At 37.6% G+C, this 27,616-nt stretch overlaps 1 protein-coding gene across 3 annotated transcripts in view; it reads right to left on the reverse strand.

Moving 5' to 3' along the window:
* Window positions 1-858: 858 nt before the first annotated feature.
* Window positions 859-27,616, reverse strand: part of pgap1 (post-GPI attachment to proteins inositol deacylase 1) — a 348,101-nt gene continuing 321,343 nt past the window's right edge. For all 3 annotated transcript variants that reach the window (XM_039755984.1, XM_039755983.1, XM_039755985.1), the window contains 4 exons: window positions 26,676-26,726; window positions 21,229-21,470; window positions 12,437-12,541; window positions 859-3,988 (listed from right to left, as the gene is read on the reverse strand). In XM_039755984.1, the coding sequence (XP_039611918.1) occupies window positions 3,850-3,988; window positions 12,437-12,541; window positions 21,229-21,470; window positions 26,676-26,726 (537 nt within the window). In that variant the 3' untranslated portion in view covers window positions 859-3,849. The remainder of the gene's footprint in view (window positions 3,989-12,436; window positions 12,542-21,228; window positions 21,471-26,675; window positions 26,727-27,616) is intronic.

The raw sequence follows: 27,616 nt of genomic DNA on the forward strand, positions 1-27,616 counted from the left end.
GAGTAATTCTCATTAAAATATTGTAATGAACAAGATATAACATAAATACCAACTACTGAGTTAAAGGAACCAAAATGTTTAAGAGTCAGAGCATCAAAAATAACCATTCTTGATTGAAATAGAAGATTTCACCTCCTACTCATATTAAACCAGAAAAATAAGTGCAGTAAAGCACTAATGTCCATTACAAGTGCTATATAAACCACTTATACATACATTACTTTTGATTTATTTATAAACACACTACTGTACATAATATGGAGCCACATACAACATTATAATCTGTTTGTTTTGTAGAACAATGTCATTATCCATGGCACAATTTGGCCTATAAAGCAGTTCTTAGTAAAGTAATAAGGCAATATCCACTCATTTATTGTATCAATATTATCTTATTAACTATCCAAAGTATACAGTATTTAACACAAATAATTTCTGCCTATCATAAAAAGGCAAGAAAAATCATGTGAACCCTTTGGAAATAACAATATTAATGTATAAATGTGTCTTAAAATACAATCTTATCTTCATCTAATTTAGAATAACGAACAAACACAATCTGTTTTAGCTAATAACACACACATTGTTATATTGCTCAAGTACCTATTGAATACATCATTCAAACACTGGTGTAGGCTAACAATGTATGTAAACCCTTAGCTTGATGACTTCAACAAAAGCTAATTGGGAGTCAGGAGTTGGCATACCTGGAGTCCAACCAAAGAAATTACATTGGGGGTGTGGTTTAGCTCTAGTATGACCAAAAAAAAAAAAAAGACTCAAATAGCTTCAGTTTTCTATTCACAGGATGCATCTGCTAGTGTAAACCATGCCTCACTAAAAAAGAGATCCCATTAGAGTTGTTAATTTGCATTTCTGGAAAGGGTTACAAACTAATTTCAAAGAGTTTAGACAATCATCAGTCCTCAGTTAAATAACTCTTCCTAGAAGGAGGTGCCCAGTCAAGATGACTTGAAAAGCACAATGCAGATGAGGTAAAGAAAAACCTCAGAGTAATAGCTAAAGGCTTGAAGCTATCATGGGAACAGGTTAACATCTTTATTGATGAGTCTACCATACATAAAACATTGAACGGACATGCTGTTCATGACAGGACATCAAGGAGGAAGCCACTGCTTTGCTGTTCTGGGACATGGATGGCTTGCCATCTTTGAGGGGAAAATGAATTCCCATGTTTATCAAGATATCCTATTGGATAATGTCAGGGTGACTGTTCGCAAGTAGAAGGTAAATAGTAGTTGGGTGATGCCAAGGAGGAGAATAATGACATACACTTATATGAAAAAGGAAGATCACATCATATGATATGACCACTTAATGCAAAGGACATGTTATTCCAAAGGGTTCACACACCGTAAACTAAACAAAAACAAATATAAAACTATTAAATGAAAGGAATTTGATTAATATGTAGCATTTCTACAAAAGGCACTAATGAATAATGTCCTCAACATGACTGTTGGATGTTTTTATCACAGTGATGAAGTATCTAAGTAGGCAGTAACTTGAAAATATCTGACATCTCTTAAAGTAGCATAATTACAGTATCAATCTATGGCTTAATCTAGGAGATCATTCTTTTTTATTTTCTATCCCATTTGTCCTGTTGATGGTCATGGTGACAACAAGCTAAAGAGGGAGACTCAAAGTTTACTCTCTACAGTAGCTATGTCAGAGTATTATCAAGGTCTTCTCCAGAAAGAGATGCAAGCTGGCTCCTCCCAGTCTATAGGAGCAATGAGACTACAAGTATGTCTGGACTGCCCAAATACGTAATCTTTACAAAGAAACCCTTCGCGTCATTTGTAAATATATCTGTTACAGTTTAATCCAGTATACTGCCAACATATCTTCAAGATGCTTTCACTTAAGAAATAAAGTATACTGTACATACTATACAGATTGTTATTACTACTCACACAAAAAGACAAAGTAGAAAATGAAACATTTTCATCAGTATTAACATTTTCATATTTCAAAAGCAATTCAAACAGCTGCAACACCTACTTGGTCAAACTACTGCATCTCATTTTACAAGTGGCACACTTGTATCATCTTGTTATAAGATTAGCACACTAGAAACATTTAACTATTTTTTCAAGGCACCGTGACATGAAATTATCTGTAAAAATTATATGTTAACTTGTGTAAAACAAGAACACTTTGATCAGTGGATAAAGTCTAATTGAAAACAGTGCAAAATAATGTTTAGCATTTTTTCTGATCCTGAAAAAGATAACTACATTTTGTGTTTTTGGTAAACATTTAATGTCAGTTAAGACTTGGATAGGTCATAAGCATGATTTAGATGGTTCTGTATCATCACTAGCTTATAAAGTTTCAAAAGGTCGTTAACAATTTAAGTCAGTGTAAAACAGAGAATGAACTAGCATTCCTTTTAAATATTTATAAAACTTTATGTAAGGAATTGCTGGTGTTCTGATGGTAAATGCAAGTGTTTGTATAATTAGCACTTTTATTTACAATTTATAATGTAATGTATTAACATTGCTTTTATATGTGCCAAAACTCTCTAATATGTATTGATATTTATATTTTTTCTGCATACAATCTGATTACGGTACCAGTGACCATATTTGATGTATACTTTTAATAGCAAAATCTACCCTGGTCTCACATTCTCAATTTACACATCAAATTTACAACAGTAATTTTAAAAGATAGATTCCTTCAGGAATACACAGCTATAATAGTCACTAGATACCAAATATGCAAACAGGCACACTCTTTGGATTCCCATACCAAACATCTGAGAGTTACTACAGGCAAAAATATCAGATTCATGAAAGCAAATGTTCTGATTTCCTAATTATAAGAAATGATTGTACTTTCAGCATTAATACTATACAATCATTGGTTATTTTTATGAAAAATAAATATTTATATGAAAGACTAACATAAAAATAGGCACAAAATGTTAAAATATAACAACATTCAAAAATCAAGCATGGATTAAATACCAATACTAACAAAAATTCAATACCAAGAACTCCTGCAAATCTGCTGATATATCTTGCAATAAATCAGTTCACTTTTTCAGTACAGAAAACATTTAAACAAGTACATATTTCTAAACAAGTAATTACAGCATACAACTCAAATACATAACAGCAAATTCAGATTTCTGATGAGCTAACAAAAGTACAAATGATTTTCAGTTTTGAAATTTGTTGGTGCAATGTGATAAAAATAAATTATACTTTAATTATCATTATGTAAAAGGTGCAGGTTATTTCAGGACTTAAAATGAACATAATCTGCAATTTATTAAAATTAATCTGTGGTTTCTTGAAAGTAGGAATTATAGTTCTCTGCACAGTTTCACTTTCTCATTCCCCTGCAAGATACTGGCAAGAAATAAAAATTTTACTAGTGTGTATATGAAGTGCTGCTGGAGACAATTGCTTAAATAAGTTCAATTAGTACAATGTTAATATATTAATAATAACATGAACTTCTCTCGGTTATGCCTCCTTTAAGGTCACTGGAAACAATACAGAACAAGTCTGCTGTCATATTTATCATTTGTACAATGTAAACATAAAGCTGCATTAAAGAAATGCAGTTCTCACTTCGTTAAAACAAAAAAAGAAATGGTACAAAGAACGTACTTTACACCTAATCGTCGAGTTTCACTGAGAATTCCTGAGAGAAAGTCATTTAAATGAAAGTCTTTTATAATACATATATGAAATTTAATGAGAAACTCCAGTTTTATCAGAGCTGTAAGATGTTAAATGTACTTTCCTTGCTGAAGATTCCTGGTATCAGGCAAACATGTTCAAAATCAAGATTCTTCGCAGTTGGTTAAATTAAGCCACTGAGTACATGTAAGCCTAAGGTGAAGGTGATGAAATAGGATATTCTGTAGAGGTGATTCATTGAGAAAATCAACATTGCCATGGCCAGAGGTAGCTGAATTCTGGAGCTGACTTTCAACAATTTGCTGTGAAACAGAACATGTCAATTATTTCACATAATCATTTTATAATGGATTAAAAAAAATCCTCCTCAGCAATATAACACCTCCTCTGCCCAATGTTATTAAGGTTATCTTCAGAAATAAGTAATAGATCCACTGAACAGGCTTGTCACACAATACAACATATACAGTGCATTCGGAAAGTATTCACAGCACATCACTTTTTCCACATTTTGTTATGTTACAGCCTTATTCCAAAATGGATTCAATTCATTTTTTTCCTCAGAATTCTACACACAACACCCCATAATGACAACGTGAAAAAAGTTTACTTGAAGTTTTTGCAGATTTATTAAAAATAAACAAACTGAGTATTCACAGCCTTTGCTCAATACTTTGTCGATGCACTTTTGGCAGCAATTACAGCCTCAAGTCTTTTTGAATATGATGCTACAAGCTTGGCACACCTATCCTTGGCCAGTTTTGCCCATTACTCTTTGCAGCACCTCTCAAGCTCCATCAGGCTGGATGGGAAGCGTCGGTGCACAGCCATTTTAAGATCTCTCCAGAGATGCTCAATCGGATTCAAGTTTGGGCTCTGGCTGGGCCACTCAAGGACATTCACAGAGTTGTCCTGAAGCCACTCCTTTGATATCTTGGCTGTGTGCTTAGGGTTGTCCTGTTGAAAGATGAACCGTTGACCCAGTCTGAGGTCAAGAGCGCTCTGGAGCAGGTTTTCATCCAGGATGTCTCTGTACATTGCTGCAGTCATCTTTCCCTTTATCCTGACTAGTCTCCCAGTTCCTGCCGCTGGAAAACATCTCCACAGCATGATGCTGCCAACACCATGCTTCACTGTAGGGATGGTGCCAGGTTTCCCCCAAATGTGACACCTGGCATTCACACCAAAGAGTTCAATCTTAGTCTCATCAGACCAGAGAATTTTGTTTCTCATAGTCTAAGAGTCCTTCAGGTGCCCTTTGGCAAACTCCAGGCAGGCTGCCATGTGCCTTTTACTAAGGTGAGGCTTCCGTCTGGCCACTCTACCATACAGGCCTGATTGGTGGATTGCTGCAGAGATGGTTGTCCTTCTGGAAGGTTCTCCTCTCTCCACAGAGGACCTCTGGAGTTCTGACAGAGTGACCATCGGGTTCTTGGTCACCTCCCTGACTAAGGCCCTTCTCCCCCGATCCCTCAGTTTAGATGGCCGGCCAGCTCTAGGAAGAGTCCTGGTGGTTTCGAACTTCTTCCACTTACGGATGATGGAGGCCACTGTGCTCATTGGGACTTTCAAAGCAGCAGAAATTTTTCTGTAACCTTCCCCAGATTTGTGCCTGGAGACAATCCTGTCTCGGAGGTCTACAGACAATTCCTCTGACTTCATGCTTGGTTTGTGCTCTGACATGAACTGTCAATTGTGGGACCTTATATAGACAGGTGTGTGCCTTTCCAAATCATGTCCAATCAACTGAATTTACCACAGGTGGACTCCAATGAAGCTGCAGAAACATCTCATGGATGATTAGGAAGCTGCAGAAACATCTCAAGGATGATCAGAGGAAACTGGATGCACCTGAGCTCAATTTTGAGCTTCATAGTAAAGGCTATGAATACTTATGTACACGTGCTTTCAGTTTTTTTATTTTTAATAAATTTGCAAAAACCTCAAGTAAAGTTTTTTGACGTTGTCATTATGGGGTGTTGTGTGTAGAATTCTGTGGAAAAAAATGAATTGAATCCATTTTGGAATAAGGCTGTAACATAACAAAATGTGGAAAAAATGATGCGCTGTGAATACTTTCCGGATGCACTGTAAATGTATCTCAAAAGACTAAAAGGAAAATAGGCATGGTTTGACAACGACCAATTCAACTTTAAATTAGAAGTGTTTTTTTTGAATGAACACCATGGAATTATCACTCTTAGTAATGAATTAAGTCATACTGTATGCTGATACCCAAGAAGCATTTTCCTAAAATTATCATAACATTCAACATGCAAAAGATCTAAATTTTTTGTCTTTTTTGGTTTTATTTTCTTTAAATTGTAAACACATACAGTCCCCTTCACAATTGCTGACACCCCTGAGTTAACAAAAAGAAAAAAGCCCCCTTTTGGTAAATTACCTTAATCTTGCTGTGAAAAAAAATTCCAGCCTTTAATTGAAGCAAATTCTGAGAGAAAAAATCCCTCATTAAGAAGTTTTTTTTTATCAAAAACACATCCATCACGATTATTGGTACCCCTAAAAATTCTTATGAACAAAGTGCAACTGAAACATTTTTTTCATTTATATCTGACTTCTTTTAACTTGATCAGAGTATCTAGAAACTTTAAAGGAGTTATCTATACTTTCTCTTTCACTGGGGTATAAATATGAGGTAGCACAAAGGCCAAACAGCCTTATTCATTCATCCATCCATTATCCAACCCTCTATATCCAAACACAGGGTCATGGGGGTCTGCTGGAGCCAATCCCAGCCAACACAGGGCGCAAGGCAGGAAACAAACCCTGGGCAGGGCGACAGCCCACCGCAGGGCGTGCACACACACACGCATCCACACACACACCAAGCTCACACTAGGGACAATTAATAATCGCCATATTCATTCATCAACATGTTAAAGATATGATAACACACAACTCAAATTAGAGAAAAGTGTGTTGACCTTCGCATGTCAGAGAAAGGATATAAAATATTTGCTAACTGTTACTTTCTCATTTTTACAGTTAGGACAATAATTAAAAAGTTCAAATAAAGTAGAATAGTTAGCAGTTTACCTGGAAGAGGACCCATGTTTATTTTGTCTGTGAGCACAGGGTCCAGGACGGTAAGAGAAATATAAAAAAAAAAGAAACCCCCCCAAGGATCACTGTTGGAGAAATACAGAAAAAAGTAGTGTCTGTGAAAGTCACTACAAGTAACCAATATCACCACCATGTCAACAGATTGTTTGGAAGGAATGCCAGAAAAGCCTTCCCTGTCATTTAACCACAAAAATAAGGGCCTGGCGTTTGTTAAATGCTATTGCAACTTTGAGTAGAACCATGTTCAATATAGTCAGATGAAATGAAAACACTGCCCTTTTGACAACATAACCTCAGGGTGCTTTTGTTGTATAAATAAGGATGGCTATACTGATCATGTTGGGCTGTTTATCCTCGAAAGTCCCTGAGAACCTTGTTAAGGTACATGACACATTTATTTCATGCCAGGAGATTTTAAATTTAATTCTAGCAGCCCTTGTCAAAAAAAAACTAAAAACTTGGTCGTTGTTGGATCTTCCAGCAGGAGAATTGTTCAAAACATACATCATATCAACACAAAATCAAGCTTCTGCCATGGGTGTCTCAGTCCCTGGACCTAAACCCCATTGAAATCCTGTGAGGTGAGCTGAAGAGAAAAGTGCACAAAAGAAGATGATAATCTTGACAGATTCTGTAAAAAAAAGAATGGTCTTAGATTCCCTGCTCAATATTCTTCAACTTTTATAAGACGTTACATGAGAAGACTCAGTGCTGTTTTATTGACAAAGGGAAGTTGAACCGCATATTAAATGCATAGTGTGGCAGATGGCCAGGGACCTTGCCGCACCAGGAAGCATGGATCAGGGAATGACTGGGAAAGAGGCAATATTTTCTCTGGACGCAAGAGGGCAGACCCCCTGATTTCCATCAAGGGCTATGGATACGGAGTTGGGAAGCTCAACCCTGTGGGGGTTCGTGGCCCAACCAAGGGGCTGCCTGGATGATTCCTGAGCCCTGGAGGACAGCACTTCTGCCACACCAGGAAGTGCTGCTGGAAGGCCATCACCAAGCACCTGGAGCACATCCGGGGCGTGATAAAAGGGGCCGCCTCACTCCCTTCAAAGAGCTGGAGTCGGGAGGAGGAAGACGGAGCTTGTGAGGGAGAAGTGGAAGCGGCCGAAGAGAGAAAAAGACTGAGGAGCAGTGTGTGAGTGAGGGAACCAACTGTAAATAGTTTGTAAATAAACCTGTGTGTTTTGGACATTGGTGCCGTGTCTGTCTGTGGCCGGGCTAGCTTTTACAATGGGTACCAATAATCATGGCACATGTGGTTTTGTTAAAAATAATTATTTCTTGATGAGAAATTATGTTTTCTTAGAATAAATTTACTTCAGTTAAAGGCTGGATTTTTACATTTTTTTTAGTGTGATATTAAAGTAATTCATAAAAAAGATTTTTGTATATTTACCCATCTTCACCAGGGTGCCATTAATTGGGGAGGGGACTGTTTATTACAGATCAGGAAAACATGACATTTTTAAAACTTCATCTAACATACATTCACTTATCCAGACTCATCCTATCCACCAGTCAAAGTAATGTGAGAAACAGGTAATAACAAGTAACAATTCATAGATAATAAACTAGTAATGTAAGCAACAGTTAAGCATGTTCAATAAAAACAAATTACAAATATGGTATCTACACAGAAAAAGCTAAACAAAAATAAATATGACATTGAAAGGGTATAACGTTTGCAAAATAGCACAAAAAGTACAAAAATGAAAACTGTAATGTCAAAAACCTTATGTTACATTACAGTGTTTTGATCTGCCTTATGTATATTTACTGTTTAATCATTGTTTTTGAATTATTATTTTATATATTTTGAAGAAATTTCTGTTAAGTTTACTATTTAGTATTTATGTACTGTGACTTTAAGTTTTTATATATTCCTTGTGCTCTGTGCTTTGTAGACCATCCAAGAGGATTGTCTACCTTGACTTCACACATGAGAAACTGACCTAAATCTTTATATTTTGGTGGACCATACAGTTTCCCTCAGGTCGTCAATGAAAATGGTAAAAGTTAATTATTCAAAGTATTGTTTTTATTGGATTTTTCTGGTTTTGTGGATTTCCTGATTTGTCTGTGGAATACGGATGGGATTTTTTACCCTTGGTTTGCCCCCATCCACTTTTTTCAGTTTTTGGGCTTCCTTTGGCATTTTTACAATGAAGATTCTTATTTTGGATTTGTCTGTTCAGGTCAGAGGTTGACAGTATTCCTTTAAGGGCATTTTGTATATTTTTGAACTATTTTAAGTATTTTGAACTTTTCAGGAATCAAAGCGAGTCATGGGGCTCACATCTTGAATGAAGGGGAAATTACTTAAACAACGTCCACTACTGTATTACCAACCTTTTCAAAGCCTGGTGCTGTTACTGGGCCTTCCCCCAAAGCACTTCTTTTACTTTACTTCTGTATTCACTAAAATATATATTCAATGGACTGTAACTGTGTAAACTGTTTTGTAGAGTGTTGCTTTATGATAAAAACTATGATAATCACTAAAGTGAAGAATGATGGGTTTATGGTGTGGAGGAAGATTGTTACACCTTTTATATGGTAAATCTCTCATAATAGAATTTTCTTTCTGATTCAAAACATTTGGATTTGCTAAGATGCCATCTAATACATCATAGTGAAACCATTAAATATGCATGTGAGAAAATAAATATTAACCATCTTGATGAATGCCTCTAAGGACTTTAATCACATGGATTTAAAAGCAGTGCTCCCCAAACTCCACCAGCACGTAAGGTGTGCTACTAGAGTAGCCAACACACTAGACAAGGTCTACTCAAACATCAAGCTGGGCTACAGAGCTACACAGCTTCCACACCTGGCCCAGTCTGACCACATGTCACTGTTGACGATTCCTGCATACACTCTAAGCAAATCTGCTGTTACCACCACAAGATCCATCACAACCTGGCCTGATGACGCCTCTCTGCAGCTGCAAGACTGTTTCAAAAGGACTAACTGGGACATTTTTGAAAATCCAGACCTGGAACTCTATACCGACAGTGTATTGACATTATCACAGTGGAGAAACAAATCCGTGTCTATCCAAACTAGAAATCCTGGATGACAAGAGGGGTTCAGCGGCTGCTAAAGGAAAGGAACACTTCCTTTAGGTGCAGTGACAAGGCTCTCTACAGCATAACACGGTCCAGCCTGAAAAGAGGCATCAGAAAGGCTAAGAGGGACTACAGGCGAAGGATTGAGGAGCACCTGGACAGTACTAACAGCAGGCTGGTTTGGTAGGGAGTCCAGCACTTCACCAACTACAGGACCAGTCATGGAGCTGCTGAAGGTGACGCCTCAATAGCAGAGGAGCTGAACCACTTCTTTGCTCGCTTTGAGATGGAACTACCAGAGGTAGCTGTTACACATGCAACATCACCCCCTCCCCTAGGGTGAAGGAACACGAGGTGAGATGCTCGCTCCAGGCTGTCAATCCTAGGAAGGCAGCAGAAACCGACGGTGTCCCTGGACGTGTGTTGAGGAGCTGTGCAGAGCAGCTGGCTGGGGTCTTACAAAGATCTTTAACAGTCACTGTCCCAGGCCTCAATTCCTCCCTGTCTGAAATCCTCCATCTTACTCCCTTTACCAAAAAAATCATCCATAACCTACCTGAATGACTATTGGCCAGTAGCAGTCACTCCGGTGTTGATGAAGTGTTTTGAGTGACTGGTCCGGAGTCATATCATTTCCTTTATCCCTCCAACCTTTGATGCACACCAATTTGCTTACAGGGCTAACAGGTCTACTGAGGATGTTGTTGCTGCTGCTCTCCGTGCTACCCTGTCTCATCTGGAGCACCAAGTGAGCTACGCACGTTTCCTCTTTATGGATTTTAGCTCTGCTTTTAACACCATCCTTCCTCACAGATTGGTGTGCAAGCTGCTAGCCCTGGGACTCCTGTATTCCACCTGTATACGTACTAAAGACTTCCTTGACAGACCGCACACAAAGGAATAGGGTGGGCCCTCACATATCCTCGCCCATCAGCATCAGCTCTCCTCAGTGCTGTGTGCCGAGATCCTTGGTTTCACACTGTACACATGACTTGTGTCCCTACCCACCACAGCAAAATCAACGTCAAATTTGCAGACGATACCACTGTGGTGGGGCTCATCTCTGGGGAGGATGAGTCTGCCTACAGGGGCGAAGTGGAGGGGCTGACAGCATGGTGCACTGACAACAACCTGATCCTGAACACAATTAAGACCAAGGAGCTTGTTGTGGACTTCAGGAAAAAGAAAACGGACATCAAACCACTCTACAAAGGAGGGGACTGTGTGGAGAGGGTGTCAGACTTCCGCTTCCTGGGAGTCCACATCATGAAAGACCTGTCCTGGGGTGTGAACACAGCTGAGCTGGCAAAGATGGCTGTGGAACTGGACCCAGACACAGACAGGCAGACAACGGTTTCACACCCAACACACTCATTTTATTTACAATATTTACAAGTTAGTTCAGTGCACAAACCCGGTGCTGGTCCCCCAAAGTCCAGGCCTCTCTTCACAGTGTCTTCCTTCTGGCTGCCTCCACTCCTCTCTCCGAGCTTCGTCCTCTTCCACTCAACTCCTGCTAATGAATGGAGGGAGGCGGCCCCTTTTATCCCAACCCGGATGGGCTTCAGCTGCTTCCCGGCAATCCCCCACGGACACACCCCCGTGTGGCGGAAGTGCCAGCTGCGCACCCAGAAGCCCTCTGGGTGTCCCCAGTCTTCTTCCCCCCAGCACTTCCAGGGTTCTTCAGGCACCAGGGCGCCGCCTGGCGGTGGCCACGGGCCCCTACAGGGTTGGGCTTCCATGCTCTCTACCCATGGCCTCCAACACAACCAGGGCGGTCGCCCCCTTGTGGTCTGGAGGAGGCACAAGCCCTCCTCCGGTCCTCCTGGGCGTCCCAGCTGGGCTCCATCCCCAGCCGCATTCCACAGGCTCAGCAGCGACTTTATTTCCTGAGAGTCCTCAGGAAAAATAACATCCCCCATAAACTGCTGGTGTCCTTCTATCGCTGCTCTATTGAGAGTATCCTGTGCTACTGCCTCTGTGCGTGGTTTTCCAGCTGCACAACAGCACAGAGGAAGACACTTCAGCGGATCGTCAAGACTGCACAGCAGATCATCGGCTGTTCTTTACCCTCTCTGGAAGAACTGCAAAGCCTTCGCTGAGGAAAACATCCTAAAAGACTCTTTACACCCCGCTCATGACATGCTCCAACTGTTGCCATCAGGCAAAAGATATAGGAGCATCAAAACAAAGACTAATAGACTGAATAACAGTCTACCTTGTTGCTATTAGGGCACTAAATGCCACCTAATCACCTCCAATGCAACATTGCAATAGATGACATCTTGTGCAATAGTGTTCATGTACAATTAAGGTCTTATGTTGAATGTTTGTGTTCTACCTTATTTCTTCTTATCTTTCCTATCCTTTTGTAATTATATTTATTTATATTTTGACACCGCAGGGACTGCACCTAATTCTGCTGTATTTGTTACAATGACAATAAAGATATTTTATTATTTATTATTATTATTTATATTTATTTATTTATTTATTTATTAAGTGCCATATACAAACCAAAAAATAAATTCAAGATGCACACAGTAGACAAATAATGAGTGGCAAAACAAATTAACTAACCTCTTTTGTATTGATTCCACACTAGACTTCCTAAGGAATGCTGCACAGATGACCAGTATTATAGACAATAACCAGCAAGGGTCAGGATCAAGGCAAAAGGTATACCTGAAAAAACCATAACAGATGAGTTTTAAAATAACTCCTCTAAAACTACATATTTTATATTATAGTATTATTAGTTTGTAGTTATAAAATATCAGTATGGTAAACTATACAAAATAAACACAATAAAAACAAACGAAACAAAATAAAACACCCTAACAAATAGCAAATACAAGGAAAATAACACACTGTGTAAATACAGTGCACAAATTAACCCACTGCACAGCACCAGTCATTCACAGTACATGTTTCCACATGGTTACAAATTGCACAATGTCATTCAACCAACAGATGGTAGTAGTAACCCAGAACTAACTTTATTGCATTCTTTAATTGACAAATTCTCGCTGGCAACAGTCTCTGATAATGTGCTATGTGAAAAATTTTGACTTACCCCTTATAAAATCTTCCCTTCCCACTTTATTATATACACATGAATATTCAGTCTGGATTTGGAATGAAACGCAACATCGCTACTGCTTTGCTGTTCAATTCACACAGGAACAACTTTAGAGTAGCCGTTTTTTGAGAAAATAAAAAGTAGCCAAATCATTAAGCAGGCACTGCATTGCTCCAAACACAATATGACAAAAAACAGAGACTTCAACCTAATGCACAATGTAACATGAATAATCCAGAGATACAGGTTGTCTATAATATAGCATATATCTGTTCAATTTCTGAATAAGCTTTATATACAGTGGTGTGAAAAACTATTTGCCCCCTTCCTGATTTCTTATTCTTTTGCATGTTTGTCACACAAAATGTTTCTGATCATCAAACACATTTAACCATTAGTCAAATATAACACAAGTAAACACAAAATGCAGTTTTTAAATGATGGTTTTTATTATTTAGGGAGAAAAAATCCAAACCTACATGGCCCTGTGTGAAAAAGTAATTGCCCCTTGTTAAAAATAACCTAACTGTGGTGTATCACACCTGAGTTCAATTTCCGTAGCCACCCCCAGGCCTGATTACTGCCACACCTGTTTCAATCAAGAAATCACTTAAATAGGAGCTGCCTGACACAGAGAAGTAGACCAAAAGCACCTCAAAAGCTAGACATCATGCCAAGATCCAAAGAAATTCAGGAACAAATGAGAACAGAAGTAATTGAGATCTATCAGTCTGGTAAAGGTTATAAAGCCATTTCTAAAGCTTTGGGACTCCAGCGAACCAGTGAGAGCTATTATCCACAAATGGCAAAAACATGGAACAGTGGTGAACCTTCCCAGGAGTGGCCGGCCGACCAAAATTACCCCAAGAGCGCAGAGACGACTCATCTGAGAGGTCACAAAAGACCCCAGGACAACGTCTAAAGAACTGCAGGCCTCACTTGCCTCAATTAAGGTCAGTGTTCACGACTCCACCATAAGAAAGAGACTGGGCAAAAACGGCCTGCATGGCAGATTTCCAAGGCGCAAACCACTGTTAAGCAAAAAGAACATTAGGGCTCGTCTCAATTTTGCTAAGAAACATCTCAATGATTGCCAAGACTTTTGGGAAAATACCTTGTGGACTGATGAGACAAAAGTTGAACTTTTTGGAAGGCAAATGTCCAGTTACATCTGGTGTAAAAGGAACACAGCATTTCAGAAAAAGAACATCATACCAACAGTAAAATATGGTGGTGGTAGTGTGATGGTCTGGGGTTTTTTTGCTGCTTCAGGACCTGGAAGGCTTGCTGTGATAGATGGAACCATGAATTCTACTGTCTACCAAAAAATCCTAAAGGAGAATGTCCGGCCATCTGTTCGTCAACTCAAGCTGAAGCGATCTTGGGTGCTGCAACAGGACAATGACACAAAACACACCAGCAAATCCACCTCTGAATGGCTGAAGAAAAACAAAATGAAGACATTGGAGTGGCCTAGTCAAAGTCCTGACCTGAATCCAATTGAGATGCTATGGCATGACATTAAAAAGGCGGTTCATGCTAGAAAATCCTCAAATAATGCTGAATTACAACAATTCTGCAAAGATGAGTGGGCCAAAATTCCTCCAGAGCGCTGTAAAGACTCATTGCAAGTTATAAGCGCTTGATTGCAGTTATTGCTGCTAAGGGTGGCCCAACCAGTTATTAGGTTCAGGGGGCAATTACTTTTTCACACATGGCCATGTAGGTTTGGATTTTTTTTTCTCCCTAAATAATAAAAACCATCATTTAAAAACTGCATTTTGTGTTTACTTGTGTTATATTTGACTAATGGTTAAATGTGTTTGATGATCAGAAACATTTGACACTGTGAAATTTTGAATCAACATATTTTTCCTTTAAAATGATACATTTACTCGGATTAAACGTTCGATCTGTCATCTACGTTCTATTACAAATAAAATATTGACATTTGCCATCTCCACATCATTGCATTCAGTTTTTATTCACAATTTGTTTAGTGTCCCAACTTTTTTGGAATCCGGTTTGTACTTCTCTAGTAAGATAGTTCTCAGATAAGCCCAGAATTCTACACATCCCAGGATCCGACATCCACAGATAAATAAGTTTCTGCTCAAGAAGGCCCATGGTGCATTGATTCAGGCTCATCTGTCTTTCTAAGCCACACTGCACCAGCACAAAAACTACAGGGTCTTTTCCCAGGTATAACTGACAATGGGCATCACTAATGGGCAGTTCATTCATTAATGATTTCCAAAAAAACAGTTGTCAAAAGTTCCCCTGCTTCCATGAGTTTACAGCCCCATCAACTAATACTGCAAAGTCATTTACATCTAACATCTACATCTAGTCATCTAATAGGATGGCAGATTTTTTTTTGAAAGATTTTGTAAGTGGCTAGCAGCTGGTTTATCTACTGGCTATTGATTTAGTCATGCGGCATGTCTTGAGCAGTTTCAGTAAAGAGGTGTGGGTATCTCTAAAGCACAGAGTGCCTGATGTCCTTGCTGCTTATTAATTCTTTTCATGTTAGAGTGACTACAAGTTGTGATTTTTTACAAGAAACAAAATCTGAAAATACTCTGAAAGAAAACAGAGTTTTGTGGTCTCACACACATGTACAACCACAGGCTAAAGCCACAGTGTCGGTTATGGACTGCAGCTTTTTAACAGCTTTTACTGCTTTTACTGTGGTAAAATCCAAGCAAACTGCAGCCTACTATATACAGGACATTAAGCTCAATAAGCAATTTATTTCATGAAAGTAAAGCATCAGAGCCTTTGTGTAAGAGTAGTAAATTGTCACAGTACAGTGATGGAGAGTGTAATGGTTTGTCTACTGCTTACAGGAACCAATGCATTATTTTTCATTTCATCTTAAATGCTAAGGAAATCATGAATAAAGCACACATGTGGCAACCAAGGGAAGTTGTTGCATAAAAAAGCATGGCTGTGGTCTTGAAAATCAAACCTAAAATGGTGATGCAGATGAATTTATCCCAACATTTAGAAGTAGTAAGACATTAAAATGATCTCAGTGGTGGAGAGATAAGGAGCTAAAAATAGTTACAAAGGAAATAAAAACAGCAGTATAAACATATTAGACTAATAATAGCTGTAGGATATATGAGAGTATAAAAGCAACATTTACAGTAAGTAGGATCGTAACCTTAGATCTTCAAATGAGTGTTTCCTTATAATTCCAAAAGCTAAACTTAAAAGAAGTGGTGAGGCGGCCTTCTGCTGTTATGCACCTAAAATCTGGAATAGCCTGCCAATAGGAATTCGCCAGGCAAATACAGTAGAGCATTTTAAAACACTGCTGAAAACACATTACTTTAACATGGCCTTCTCATAACTTCACTTTAACTTAATACTGATACTCTGTATGTTCAATTCATCACAATAACTATTCATGGTGGCTCTAAAATCCGTACTGACCCCAACTCTCTCTTCTGTTTCTTTTTCCGGTTTCTTTGTGGTGGCGGCCTGCGCCACCACCACCTACTCAAAGCATCATGATGCACCAACATTGATGGACTGAAAGCCAGAAGTCTACGTGACCATCATCAGGTCCTTCCACGAAAACCCTAAATACAAAGAGGACTGTTTGACTTATGTTAGGTAGATTGCCCAGAGGGGACTGGGCGGTCTCGTGGTCTGGAACCCCTACAGATTTTATTTTTTTTCTCTAGCTTTTGGAGTTTTTTTTTTTTGTTTTTTCTGTCCACCCTAGCCATCGGACCTTACTTATTCTATGTTAATTAATGTTGACCTATGTTTATTTTTTATTGTGTCTTCTATTTTTCTATTCATTTTGTAAAGCACTTTGAGCTACATTTTTTTGTATGAATATGTGCAATATAAATAAATGTTGATGGATTGATTGATATCGGGAAAGCTAAATGGAAGTAGGACAAAAATGTTGCACAACAAGGTGAAAGACAACTCAAAAAGATGAATTCAATATTTTACTAGTCAGGGAAGAGGTGAGGGCTATTAGGAATAGTAAAAGTTAAAGCTACTGTAGAATATGCAGACAGTGAAATTAATAACAGTTTTGAATGTGAATTTTTCTTTTTAAGTTTATATGCATGCAAAGAAGATAATCTGTTAAAAGTAACAAGGTAACACTAAGGAGGAACATAGTGATCAGGAAATTGCAGTGGGAGAAGTACTGCCTTAATTAAGTTAGGCTGAAAAGTAACAAATCACCAGGGGCCTCATGTATAAACAGTGTGTACGCACAGAAATGTTGTGCAAGAACTTTTCCACGTTCAAATCGTGATGTATAAAACCTACACTTGGCGTAAAGCCACGCACTTTTCCACGGTACCTGATACCTTGTCGTACGCAAGTTCTCCGCTCGGTTTTGCAGACTGGCGGCACCCAGCGTCAAAGCAGTGCTACTGTTCCTGTGTGGTTACACCTTATTTTCCTGATGTGGCTTTATAAATACACTGAAACTAACCGCATATTGTTTATTATTGTAACACATCTGATTGTAATTAACTTGTAACAATATAATGGTCCAGGGAACAGCCACAGTATTCCAAATACCATAACTACTTTAGCGTTGTTACTCTCACTTCTCCTTCTTCTTTCAGCTCCTCCCGTTAGGAGTTGCCACAGCGGATCATCTTTTTCCATATTGCTCTCACTGCACCACTCAGAGTATTTATATCATTGTATCTGAGTGTGAATCACAGCAGCAGCTGATCGGAAAGAGAATTATCGGTATACAGCTTCAAGGACATGCTGTCTCAGCCACTGCAAAACGTTTTAAAGCCTTTCCTGTATGGACCTCGCGGTTCAGAAACAGTTTCATCCCAAGAACTTTAAATGCACTCAATCAATTGCTCCTTGTAGAGCTGTTTGTACTTATAAGTACAATGACCCCACTGTAAACTTGCACTATAGTTATAATATCGCACAACCTGAGCCACTTTATAAAGTGCGTATTTACATATGATGACGATATCATTTTTAAGGTGAAATGCAGCAAAATATGTTTATTAAATTATACAGATAAAACTTTAACTTCATTTAAATAATCTATATTCTTCACTGGGAGTGTCATGAAGGATAGAATAATTAAACATGTACTACGAAGATATTTCAATGTTCCTTAAACGTTTTGAAGAATCGGCGCTAAACTAACAGATGGCTTAACTTCTATTACAGAGCTGATTGTGTGGCGATCGGTTATCTGGGGAAAGAAAAGCAAGGACTGCAGTGGTGGCTACGCCAATATATATTGAATATAAAACAGAAAGAGAAAATAACAACACAGGTAAAAACGCAGCGACAAATTTCGGCAAATGTTAAATGCTAGTGTCATGAGCACGAGGCAGCTATGCAGTGTCTGCAACGGACGTGACCGTCCACCGTGCATAAGCTACCTTACTGACATTTGCGGGTGAAGGAGCCACCGATTCTTCCTCTGCCCAGTGCCACCACAAGCCTAGAGCCGCCCCTGAGTACTGCTGCAATAAATAATTTTATCGAAGTGAAACACATGTTTAATAACGTGCTTTAACTCCTATCATCATAAAAATGATATCACGTATATATCTCAGTATTTTAGTTATTCAGAGAGCTGTAATATTACGAATGTTATTGGTTCTGTGTCCAGTTGGAGGAAGAGAGCCGGTTTAAGAAGCAAGTAGTGATTCACACACACAGAGCACATAGAAGATCAAATACAAAACAAAGCATTTAACGTGCTACTTTAATTACGATGTGATTTGAGAAACTGGTTAATTAAAAGATTTTAAGATGAAGTTTATGGTGTTCTACTTTAATGACAAAATAAACTACGTGATTAAAGTGGAAATGTCGAGATTGAAGTTGACATTTCGTGCTTTTTCCCCACTGTGTGCCTTTTTTTCTCTGTATCCTAATAAGCTTTCATATGACACTCAGACAGTGGGCTACAACTCGCCTTTTCACGGCGACTTTGATATGTGACTTCTTTTTTATTTCCGGCACTGTGCGATTTTGTGAACGTGAGCTTTCAAGTTTCTCCAACACGCTATGTCAACTTCCTTTTGTTGATTATACCACGGTTTATTTGAACAAATAGTATGTTTTTCCTTTGCCTCCACTTGGTATTCGCTGATATTCTTATATTTTCCCCCGTGCTTTTCCCATTGTCTTTTCACAGAAGGCTGAGCTTAAAGGCAATTTATATTGATTTGCATATTCAAAGAGGCGTAATTCTGGGAGGAGTTGGGGCGTTACATAAAGCGCGTGCACGAGCGTTACTTTTCACGCTGATCAGGATTTATGTAGCGGAAGAACGTGGAAGTTGGAGTACACACAGATTCCTTCATCTGGATTTTTCTGTGCGTAATCACATTTCGGCTTTTGTGCTTACGCCATGTTATAGTGCGAGTTCTACGCACAGCGTTATACATGAGGACCCTGGACTAAATAACACCTATCCTTGAGTTTTTAAGGACATTATTGAGTACATATATTAACCATTGAGAAATACTTTCCAAAATCTTCGCGCGATGGGGAAATTCCTAAAGACTGAAAGCTATATAATATCCTGTTATACAAAGAGGTGATCAGGTTGATCCAAGTAACTATAAGCCAGTAAACTTATAAGATTTGTGTTAGCAGATAGAATGGGTTCAGATACGGAAGGTCATGTTTCACTAATATCCTGTAATTCTATGAGAATGCAATACATGAAGAAGCAACAAAAGAAACTTATAATATATGGGCATATGATGCTATTGTTTTAATTTTCACAAGACACAACAGTAATAAAACACTCATCCTCCTATGTGGAGACTGATGCAAAATGACGGCTACATTTACAATACCTGCTGCAGCACATAATTAAATATGAAAATTTTGCACTATTCCAGGTAGTGGCAACGTCTTGCATGTTGTTTACAATATGCAAGTAAAAATTTCATTGTATTTTGTACATGTGACAATAATGACCCTATGAATATTTTTTTTTTTTTTAAGTACAAATTTACAAATGACTGTTCTCATACTTGGTCATTTGTATGTGTTGTTATAATACAGTACTGTATTTACATGTGTACCACGCGCACATTTTTTTCCCCGAAAATTACCATTAGAAAATCAGGTATGCGTCATACATGAAGAAATGTAATTCTGTAATGTTTACTTCTGCTTGGGCTCGCTCACTCGTTCAGGCACTTGCGCTCTCAATCTCTCTCTCTCTCGCTTGCTTGTGCTCTCGCTCTCTCTCTCTTTCCCTAAACGCTTCCAATACAATCACAACGCGTGTCATACACAGGGCAAAACAATTTTCGCGATTTTCTTTGTAAATATTAGGGTGTGTGTCTTACACAAGGGTGCATGGTACATGAGTAAATACGGTAAATGTGTTGGCTCCATTTTGGCTGTGATTCACAAGTTCACTTCAGGTTGTAAAATAAATCAACTTACAGTCTGGTTCATATAAATGGGACACATGCAGAGTATAATTGCAACAACTGACCTGCTGGGTAACAGAATGAACTTGATGGATAGAATCATCATTTATTTTTCTCAAAAGAAAAGATGTTGTCAAGTTAGAGAATGTGAAAATGTCACAGGTGGTTAATACACTTGATAACCACTGTATGTTAATATTTTGGTAAAAGGTCATTTGCAAGCTTGATTAATGTGTATGCTTCTTTATGGTATATTTTTTTTTTCAAAAAACTGGTTAGAATGTTTTTTTTACAAGTTTGAAAATCTGTTTAAACTTAGTGACAAAGTCTTTTAGTTCTACTGTATTTTCTCCCATTGGTGCATCACAATCTGCAATTCCAAGGATGGAGAGCTTTGTGATGACTGTGTAGGCTTTGACACTAAAGCCAGTAATGTCAAAAACAATATAATATTATCATGATCAAACTTAAGAGTCAGGAAACAATCTGCTAAGGAGAACCACATATAAATGACTGCTTACACATTCATGAAAAATTTTAAATAAATAAGCTTACTTAAAATAGATGAACTGGTCTCCTCTATTAAACTGAGGGACATAAAACAGCCACTAGGTAGGATTGTGCTGCTTATGGCATATTTTGTTAGCTTACTTTCAACAGAATGGATTAAAAAAAATAATAATAAGTAAAAAAATAAAGAGTAAAATCATATTACTGTCCAAGTCCTGTGACCTATTTCTTGGAACGTAATGTTGCCACAAGTTGATACATGTTACTCACAAAAAGTGCATAATGTTTGATTACTTCAGGAGTTGCTGTGAAAGTCACAACATGAGCAAAACAGAAGCAAATGTGACATCATTTACCTGAGATTTTTAAGCCAGTAAACAAATGAAGGTGCATTCAAAAGTACGGGTACAGCAAGGAGAGTCAACAGTTCCATATGAAGTTGAAGATTGTCATGGATTTCTTCCAGGGTAGACACAGAAACTAGACTATTACCATTTGGGATGACAGATTTAGAATTACATTCATCATCTGACACTCTCAACTCTTCATTTTCATTTTTCACTGATGACAAATCATTTTTTGGAGGCAATTTTGGTGCCTGGTTAAGAAGAAAAAAAAAATCAAGAATGGAATTTTGGTACAGCAAATTAAATATAGTTACAAAACTACACAGTAAGCATTCCCTCAGTTCATATATATTGAATCAGAAAATATGTAATTCATGTAAGACAGGGATGGGCAAAGTCGATCCTGGAGGGCTGCAGGCTTTTGTTCCAACCCAGTTGCTTACTAAGAAGCCCTTAGTGCTCTACTTCTGCTTCATTTCAGTGGTCTCGCTCGTTAAGATTTTGAACCCTTATCGCTTATTTTAGTCTTTAACAGTTGTATTCGTGGTTTTTAATTTCTCCTTATTGGTAATAAGATGCAAATGACAAAAGAAACCAGCATTTCATCATTTAGCTTGTGTGTATTTATCATGCAATATTGAGTTTAATTAAATACTTGGAAGGAAAATAAAGAGAAAAAAGTGAAGGACTGAGAATTCCTCATCCACTTAAGGCCACAAATCATTTAGTTGAAACCCTTAGAAAGGAAAAAAAAAAATCCAGGATATGAGAATGACATGACATGGCAGAGTTAAAGCACTACCTAAGCAATTAAAGTAAATTATTGGCAAGGATCAGTTTCTAATTAAGCAACTGGGTTGGAACAAAAACCTGCAGCCACTGCGGTCCTCCAGGACTGACTTTGCCCACCCCTGATGTAAGAGAATAAATGATATAAGCAACACAATAAAATTAGATGATAATATGAAGAGCTATGCCACAAAATACCACACTTTTATTTCAGCCAAATTGTCGACCAACTTAAAACAAAAACAAGATAACTGGAAAACAAAAAACTGTAGGTGAAAGCATGCACAAAAATACTTTCAGAAACAAAACAAAATGAACATCATGAATTATGACAAACGGTACACAAAAAGACCAGGAAAAAGCTCTCGAAATCTTATAACACAGTAAATACAAGTTCACAAACCACTGAATTATTTAACTATTTTCTAATTAGGTTTGTTATTGTCAATTCAATAAACAATCACTATTAACTGTACGTTTATCCAATGCATGAAACAAAACATAGGCATAGGACTGCCAGTATATTTTTTTCAATCAAGTTACTAGGTACCCAGTAAATGATATTCTTTTCTCTTCCTCTCCTGTGTATACAAATAAATCAGAAAAGTGGTATATTATTAAAGATGGTGCATATGACCACTGGAAAGAAATGCACACAGGATAAAACTTTTTAATTTATACTACTAGGGGTGACGAGCATTTTGTTGGCAATCTACTGAAGCAAGTGAAGGAATTCGAGGTAGCAATACCACTATTAACCAGTAGAATGTGCTAATGGTATAGTTCTTGGCTTGTCTAAGACCAGTGAAGCTCTTACTACTATAACTCTCTAGTGTGAGGAACATAAAGAGCACCTGATACGGCTTTCAGGAGTCGAAAATATATAACAGTGGTCAAAGGGGAGGTGAATTGTGGAGCGAGAGAGAAATTGCTTGTTGTTACTTTGTGGAAGAATTTGGTCAATAAACCTTCCTTTATTTGAACCTGGGATGTGTGATAATGTTTGGGTTTCGCTGATGCCCCTGGTTCCATCACACAATTTTATATATTACATAAGTATATATATATATATATATATATATATATATATATATATATATATATATATATATATATATATATATATTTATATTAATACACAAACACACCACAGCTATGGCCAAAAATACTGGCACCCCTGGACTTATTGCAGAAAATGTACACTTCTCCCAAAATGCTTTGATATTCACATTTATTTCTTTTGTTTGCACTGGAACACAAAAAGAACAGAAAAAAGTCGTCTGATATTATTCCACTTACGACCCAACACATACTGGTACTGGAAAAAATGTGAACTAGAGGCAATCTCACCAAACTGTACTGCATTCATGGGTTTCTTACTGCAAAGTACAGATGAACAGATACAGTAGATGGCAGAAAAAAGAAGACTAACAAAATTTGTTGATTGTCAAGTAGTCTCAGGAGGCACAGCACGCCAGATAAAACTGGTTGAGCAGCAGGAAAACATGAAGGCTCTTGGGTAAGACAAATACTAAGATATGCAAAAAACGATAACAGAGAAATGAATGCAAACAGACAAGCACTACTAGCTCAATTCTCAAAAGCCCTTCTATTGATAACCTCCGAGGACACACTACATACATCTTCCAAATTCATAATCAAGTATTGTTGTTTTTTATTTCATCTCATTAACCATGATGAAAAATTCTGTAACAGTAAGGAGGAAAAAAAGAGAAGCAACATCTCCTGAGCCTCGAGCACATAACAGAAAGTGCTTAACAATGGCACAGAATGCAAGAGCAAGAATGAGAGAGAGATGTATGCCTACAAACAAGCAGTACTTTGGAAACTTACATTACCAATGTGATGAATGTGAAGCTGTATTGTTTCAAGGTGAAAGCAAAATGCTGGCTTATTAAAATGGAAAAGTTCAGCTTACTCTATGGGAACCACCTTTATTTGATGACTGGTGGTTCATGTGTTTCCTAGATGTATATAAAAAAAGGTTTTTGTTGATACTTTGGGCTAGGAGTCAGCTCACAAATGTCCATAACATCTACAATGTTTAATTTATTGGTTCAGTTACACATCATTATTGACTCTAACATTTAAATTACCTATAAAGTCCAAGTATAACACTGTCATGTGAAAAAGTAATCACACACATAAAATCCTTTTCTTTTTTAACATATGTGGACACATCAAGAATTGATCTTCATTTAAGTAGTGTTTTTAGATGAAGGTGATGTAATTGAAAAGAAATGAGAACAATGAAAAGTTGACTTTACAAAATAAGTTAATGGAAAATGAACAGATATGCCATTTCCACCTGAGGAAAAAGTAAATAAACCCTTAGCAGAAATAACCTCAAGCTGACATTTCCTTTAACTGTCATATTAGTCTCTGATATTAACTGGGAGACAGTTTTTTCCACTCCTCCATGCAGAATTCTTTCAGCTGTGTTATTTTTGGGGGATATCTTGCATGCACACATCATTGAAATCCCCCATCACCTAAAATCCCTAATCCCTTGCCATCTCAATGAGATTCAGATTTGGGCTTTGACTTGGTCATTCCAGAACCATCCATTTTTTGGTAAATTTAATGGTATGTCTAAGGTCATGTTGCAAGGTCCATTTTCCATTGAGCTTCACTGTTCTGACAGATGGCCTCACATTATCCTCAAACACCCGCTGGTATAATTGAAAATTACAGTGAATGTTATGATAGTGATCTGTCCACACCCTATTGCAGCAAAGCAGCTCCAAAACATAACATTTTCTTCTCTACACTTTACAGTTGTATCAGGTTCTGCTGGTCAAATGACATCTTTGGTTTTCACCAATCATGTCTTTTGTTACTGTGGCCAAATATCTATACATCTGTACAGAGCACACTGTTCCAAAAGTCCTGGTCTGTGCCTTGGGTCTTGCCCTGATGCTCTTTCTGGACAGCAATTTTTTTTTTTCCTGGTACACCTCACTTGCATAATTTAGATAGATAGATAGTTTATTAATCCAAAGGGGAAATTCACATAATCCAGCAGCAGCATACTGATACAAAAAACAATATTAAAGAGTAATAATTTCTGGGATCCTTAGTGATTTCTTTAAGATTTATTTAGGCATTTTGCATTCTTCTCTTGGACTTGTTGGGATTGCCTGGCCTGGACAAGTTGGTAGTTGTTCATAATCTTCTTCGCTTGTAGATAATCATTTCAGATAGTTTTATGGTTAATCTTCTTTGGAGATCTTTTTTAATTCTTTCCGAGGACTCATACTGATATATAAATTTCCTTTTCAAGCCTCAGAGAGCTGTTTCAATCTAGGCAGGGAGATAATACACAATTTGACAACAAAGAACAAGCCAAAGTAAATGTCTGAGGTTTAAAAAAGATAGGCTCCTTCAAACTGTATGTTTATTTAAAGTACATAATGGACTATAAAATGTAAATGTAGCGTAAAGATGGCCATAAAGTTTTGAGAATGACATAAGTATTGATTTTCACAAAGTTGGCTGCTTCAGTGTTTTTAGATCTTTTTGTCAGATGTTTCTATGGTATACTGAAGTATAATTATAAGCATTTCATAAGTTTCAAAGGCTTTTATTGACAATTACACTAAGTTTAAGCAAAGAGTCAATATTTGCAGTGTAGGCCCTTCTTTTTCAAGATCTCTGCAATTCGCCCTGGAATGCTGTCAATCAAATTTTGGGCCAATTCCTGACTGATGGAAGCCCATTCCTGCATAATCAATGCATGGAGTTTCTCAGAATTTGTGGGTTTTTAGTTTGTCCACCCACCTCTTGAGGACTGGCCACAAGTTCTTAATGGGATTAAGGTCCTGAGCCATAAATAAAGAATGGTATAAAAACATCCTCAGAGACTTAGGGACTGCTAAAGGACATTCTATTCTGGTGACGCTGCCCTGGCCCAGAAATACTGTAAGTCCAAGGTATGGCTTAGGTTTAACAGCACCATATTGCAGAAATACATAATTCTGAATTTAGGTGGAAATTCTGGGAAAATAGTCACCGACAAGAAGAACATACTGTGGTGGGCTGGGACTACGCCCAGGGTTTGTTTCCTGCCTTGTGCCCTGTGTTGGCTGGGATTGGCTCCAGCAGACCCCCGTGACCCTGTAGTTAGGATATAGTGGGTTGGATAATGGATGGATGGAAGAACAACATATGCCAGAATTGTAACAGACAGAGAGAAAAAAGTGGGAGGTGAAAAGGGAAACTGCTTTGGTATTACCTATAGAAGGAGTGCTGTGCCTATTGCATTAGTTGTTTTACTGTATGCATAACTAAAAAATATTTTGTATTGTCTGCTGTGCTACTATTAATTATATTTTTACTCACAAAGGGTTTGTTGTTTATATGATATTACTGTAAACACTGTTCTTTAAACCAGAAAATATAGGCCATACACTTGCTGGCAGATATGTAAATATGTGTCACTATATAGTAATGACTATGCCGATGAAAAATGCATTTTAAATTACTGCTGTTTTATCTTATATTGTAAGTTGATTGCAAGTAGTCTTCTTGTAATAAAGTAAATTACTTCTGGTAAGCATGTAGTAATGGGAAAATCTAGTGTTTTATAAAATATTTAGAGCATTATTTTTATTACAGACCTCAAAGTGAAATACACATACACTTACCAAATTAAGCACATTTTTCAGTGTCCTCTCTGATGTCTGCAGCCCGATCACCTGATGAAAACAACAGTATTAATTTTAAATAACAAGTTACACTACAAACATGCATTGCACTTCATTGCTTTTCACAGAAAGTATATCTTACAGAAAGTGCAAGAAGTAATATCCTCAGCTGGACAGACCAGTTCATTCTATCCTTAGCAGTCTGTATACATGTTTCAGTAATTCTAATGAAGTTGGTAGCTACAATCCCTCTACGTTACTGCCAAGGTACACTCTTACTACAGCAAAAGTATGTACAGGTAAGTGACTTGGAGGATATGTCAGATAACTTCTTAAGAGATGAACAACAGGTTGACATGCAAAACAATGACTATATCATTTAAATAACATTTTCAAAATAAAAAAATGTACTTTTTATAATCACATAATGCTTTTTGTTATATGTGGCATTAAGTACAGCAAATGACAACTTTTTACATACAGGTTAACCCCTGCAAAACCATGTGAATGAATAATATGACACATGGTGTAAGTTTAATAAAATTTCAGAGAAACATTTTATTTGATACTTTTACAAGATTTGCAAAGGATAAGTTCTCTCTACTTTTTCATCAAACAGTTAGTCATACCTGTGTTTGATTATTCACTGATATTTCCTTCTGAAAGGGAAACCATTACAAATTTGGACTGGGTATTTCTTAACATAATACAGGGAATTATCAAGCATTTTAAACTGCCTTATAATAGAGTAATGGGTCCTTTTTCAGTAAAATCATTTCAAAAGGAGCACTGTGTGGGACTCATTTTGTAATCTATTAATCCATTACAGTGGAACCTCGGTTCATGACCATAATTCGTTCCAATACTCTGGTCGTAAACCAATTTGGTCATGAACCGAAGTAATTTCCCCCATAAGACTGTATGTAAATACAATTAATCCA

Source organism: Polypterus senegalus, chromosome 6, assembly GCF_016835505.1.
Source record: "Polypterus senegalus isolate Bchr_013 chromosome 6, ASM1683550v1, whole genome shotgun sequence".
NCBI lineage: Eukaryota > Metazoa > Chordata > Cladistia > Polypteriformes > Polypteridae > Polypterus > Polypterus senegalus.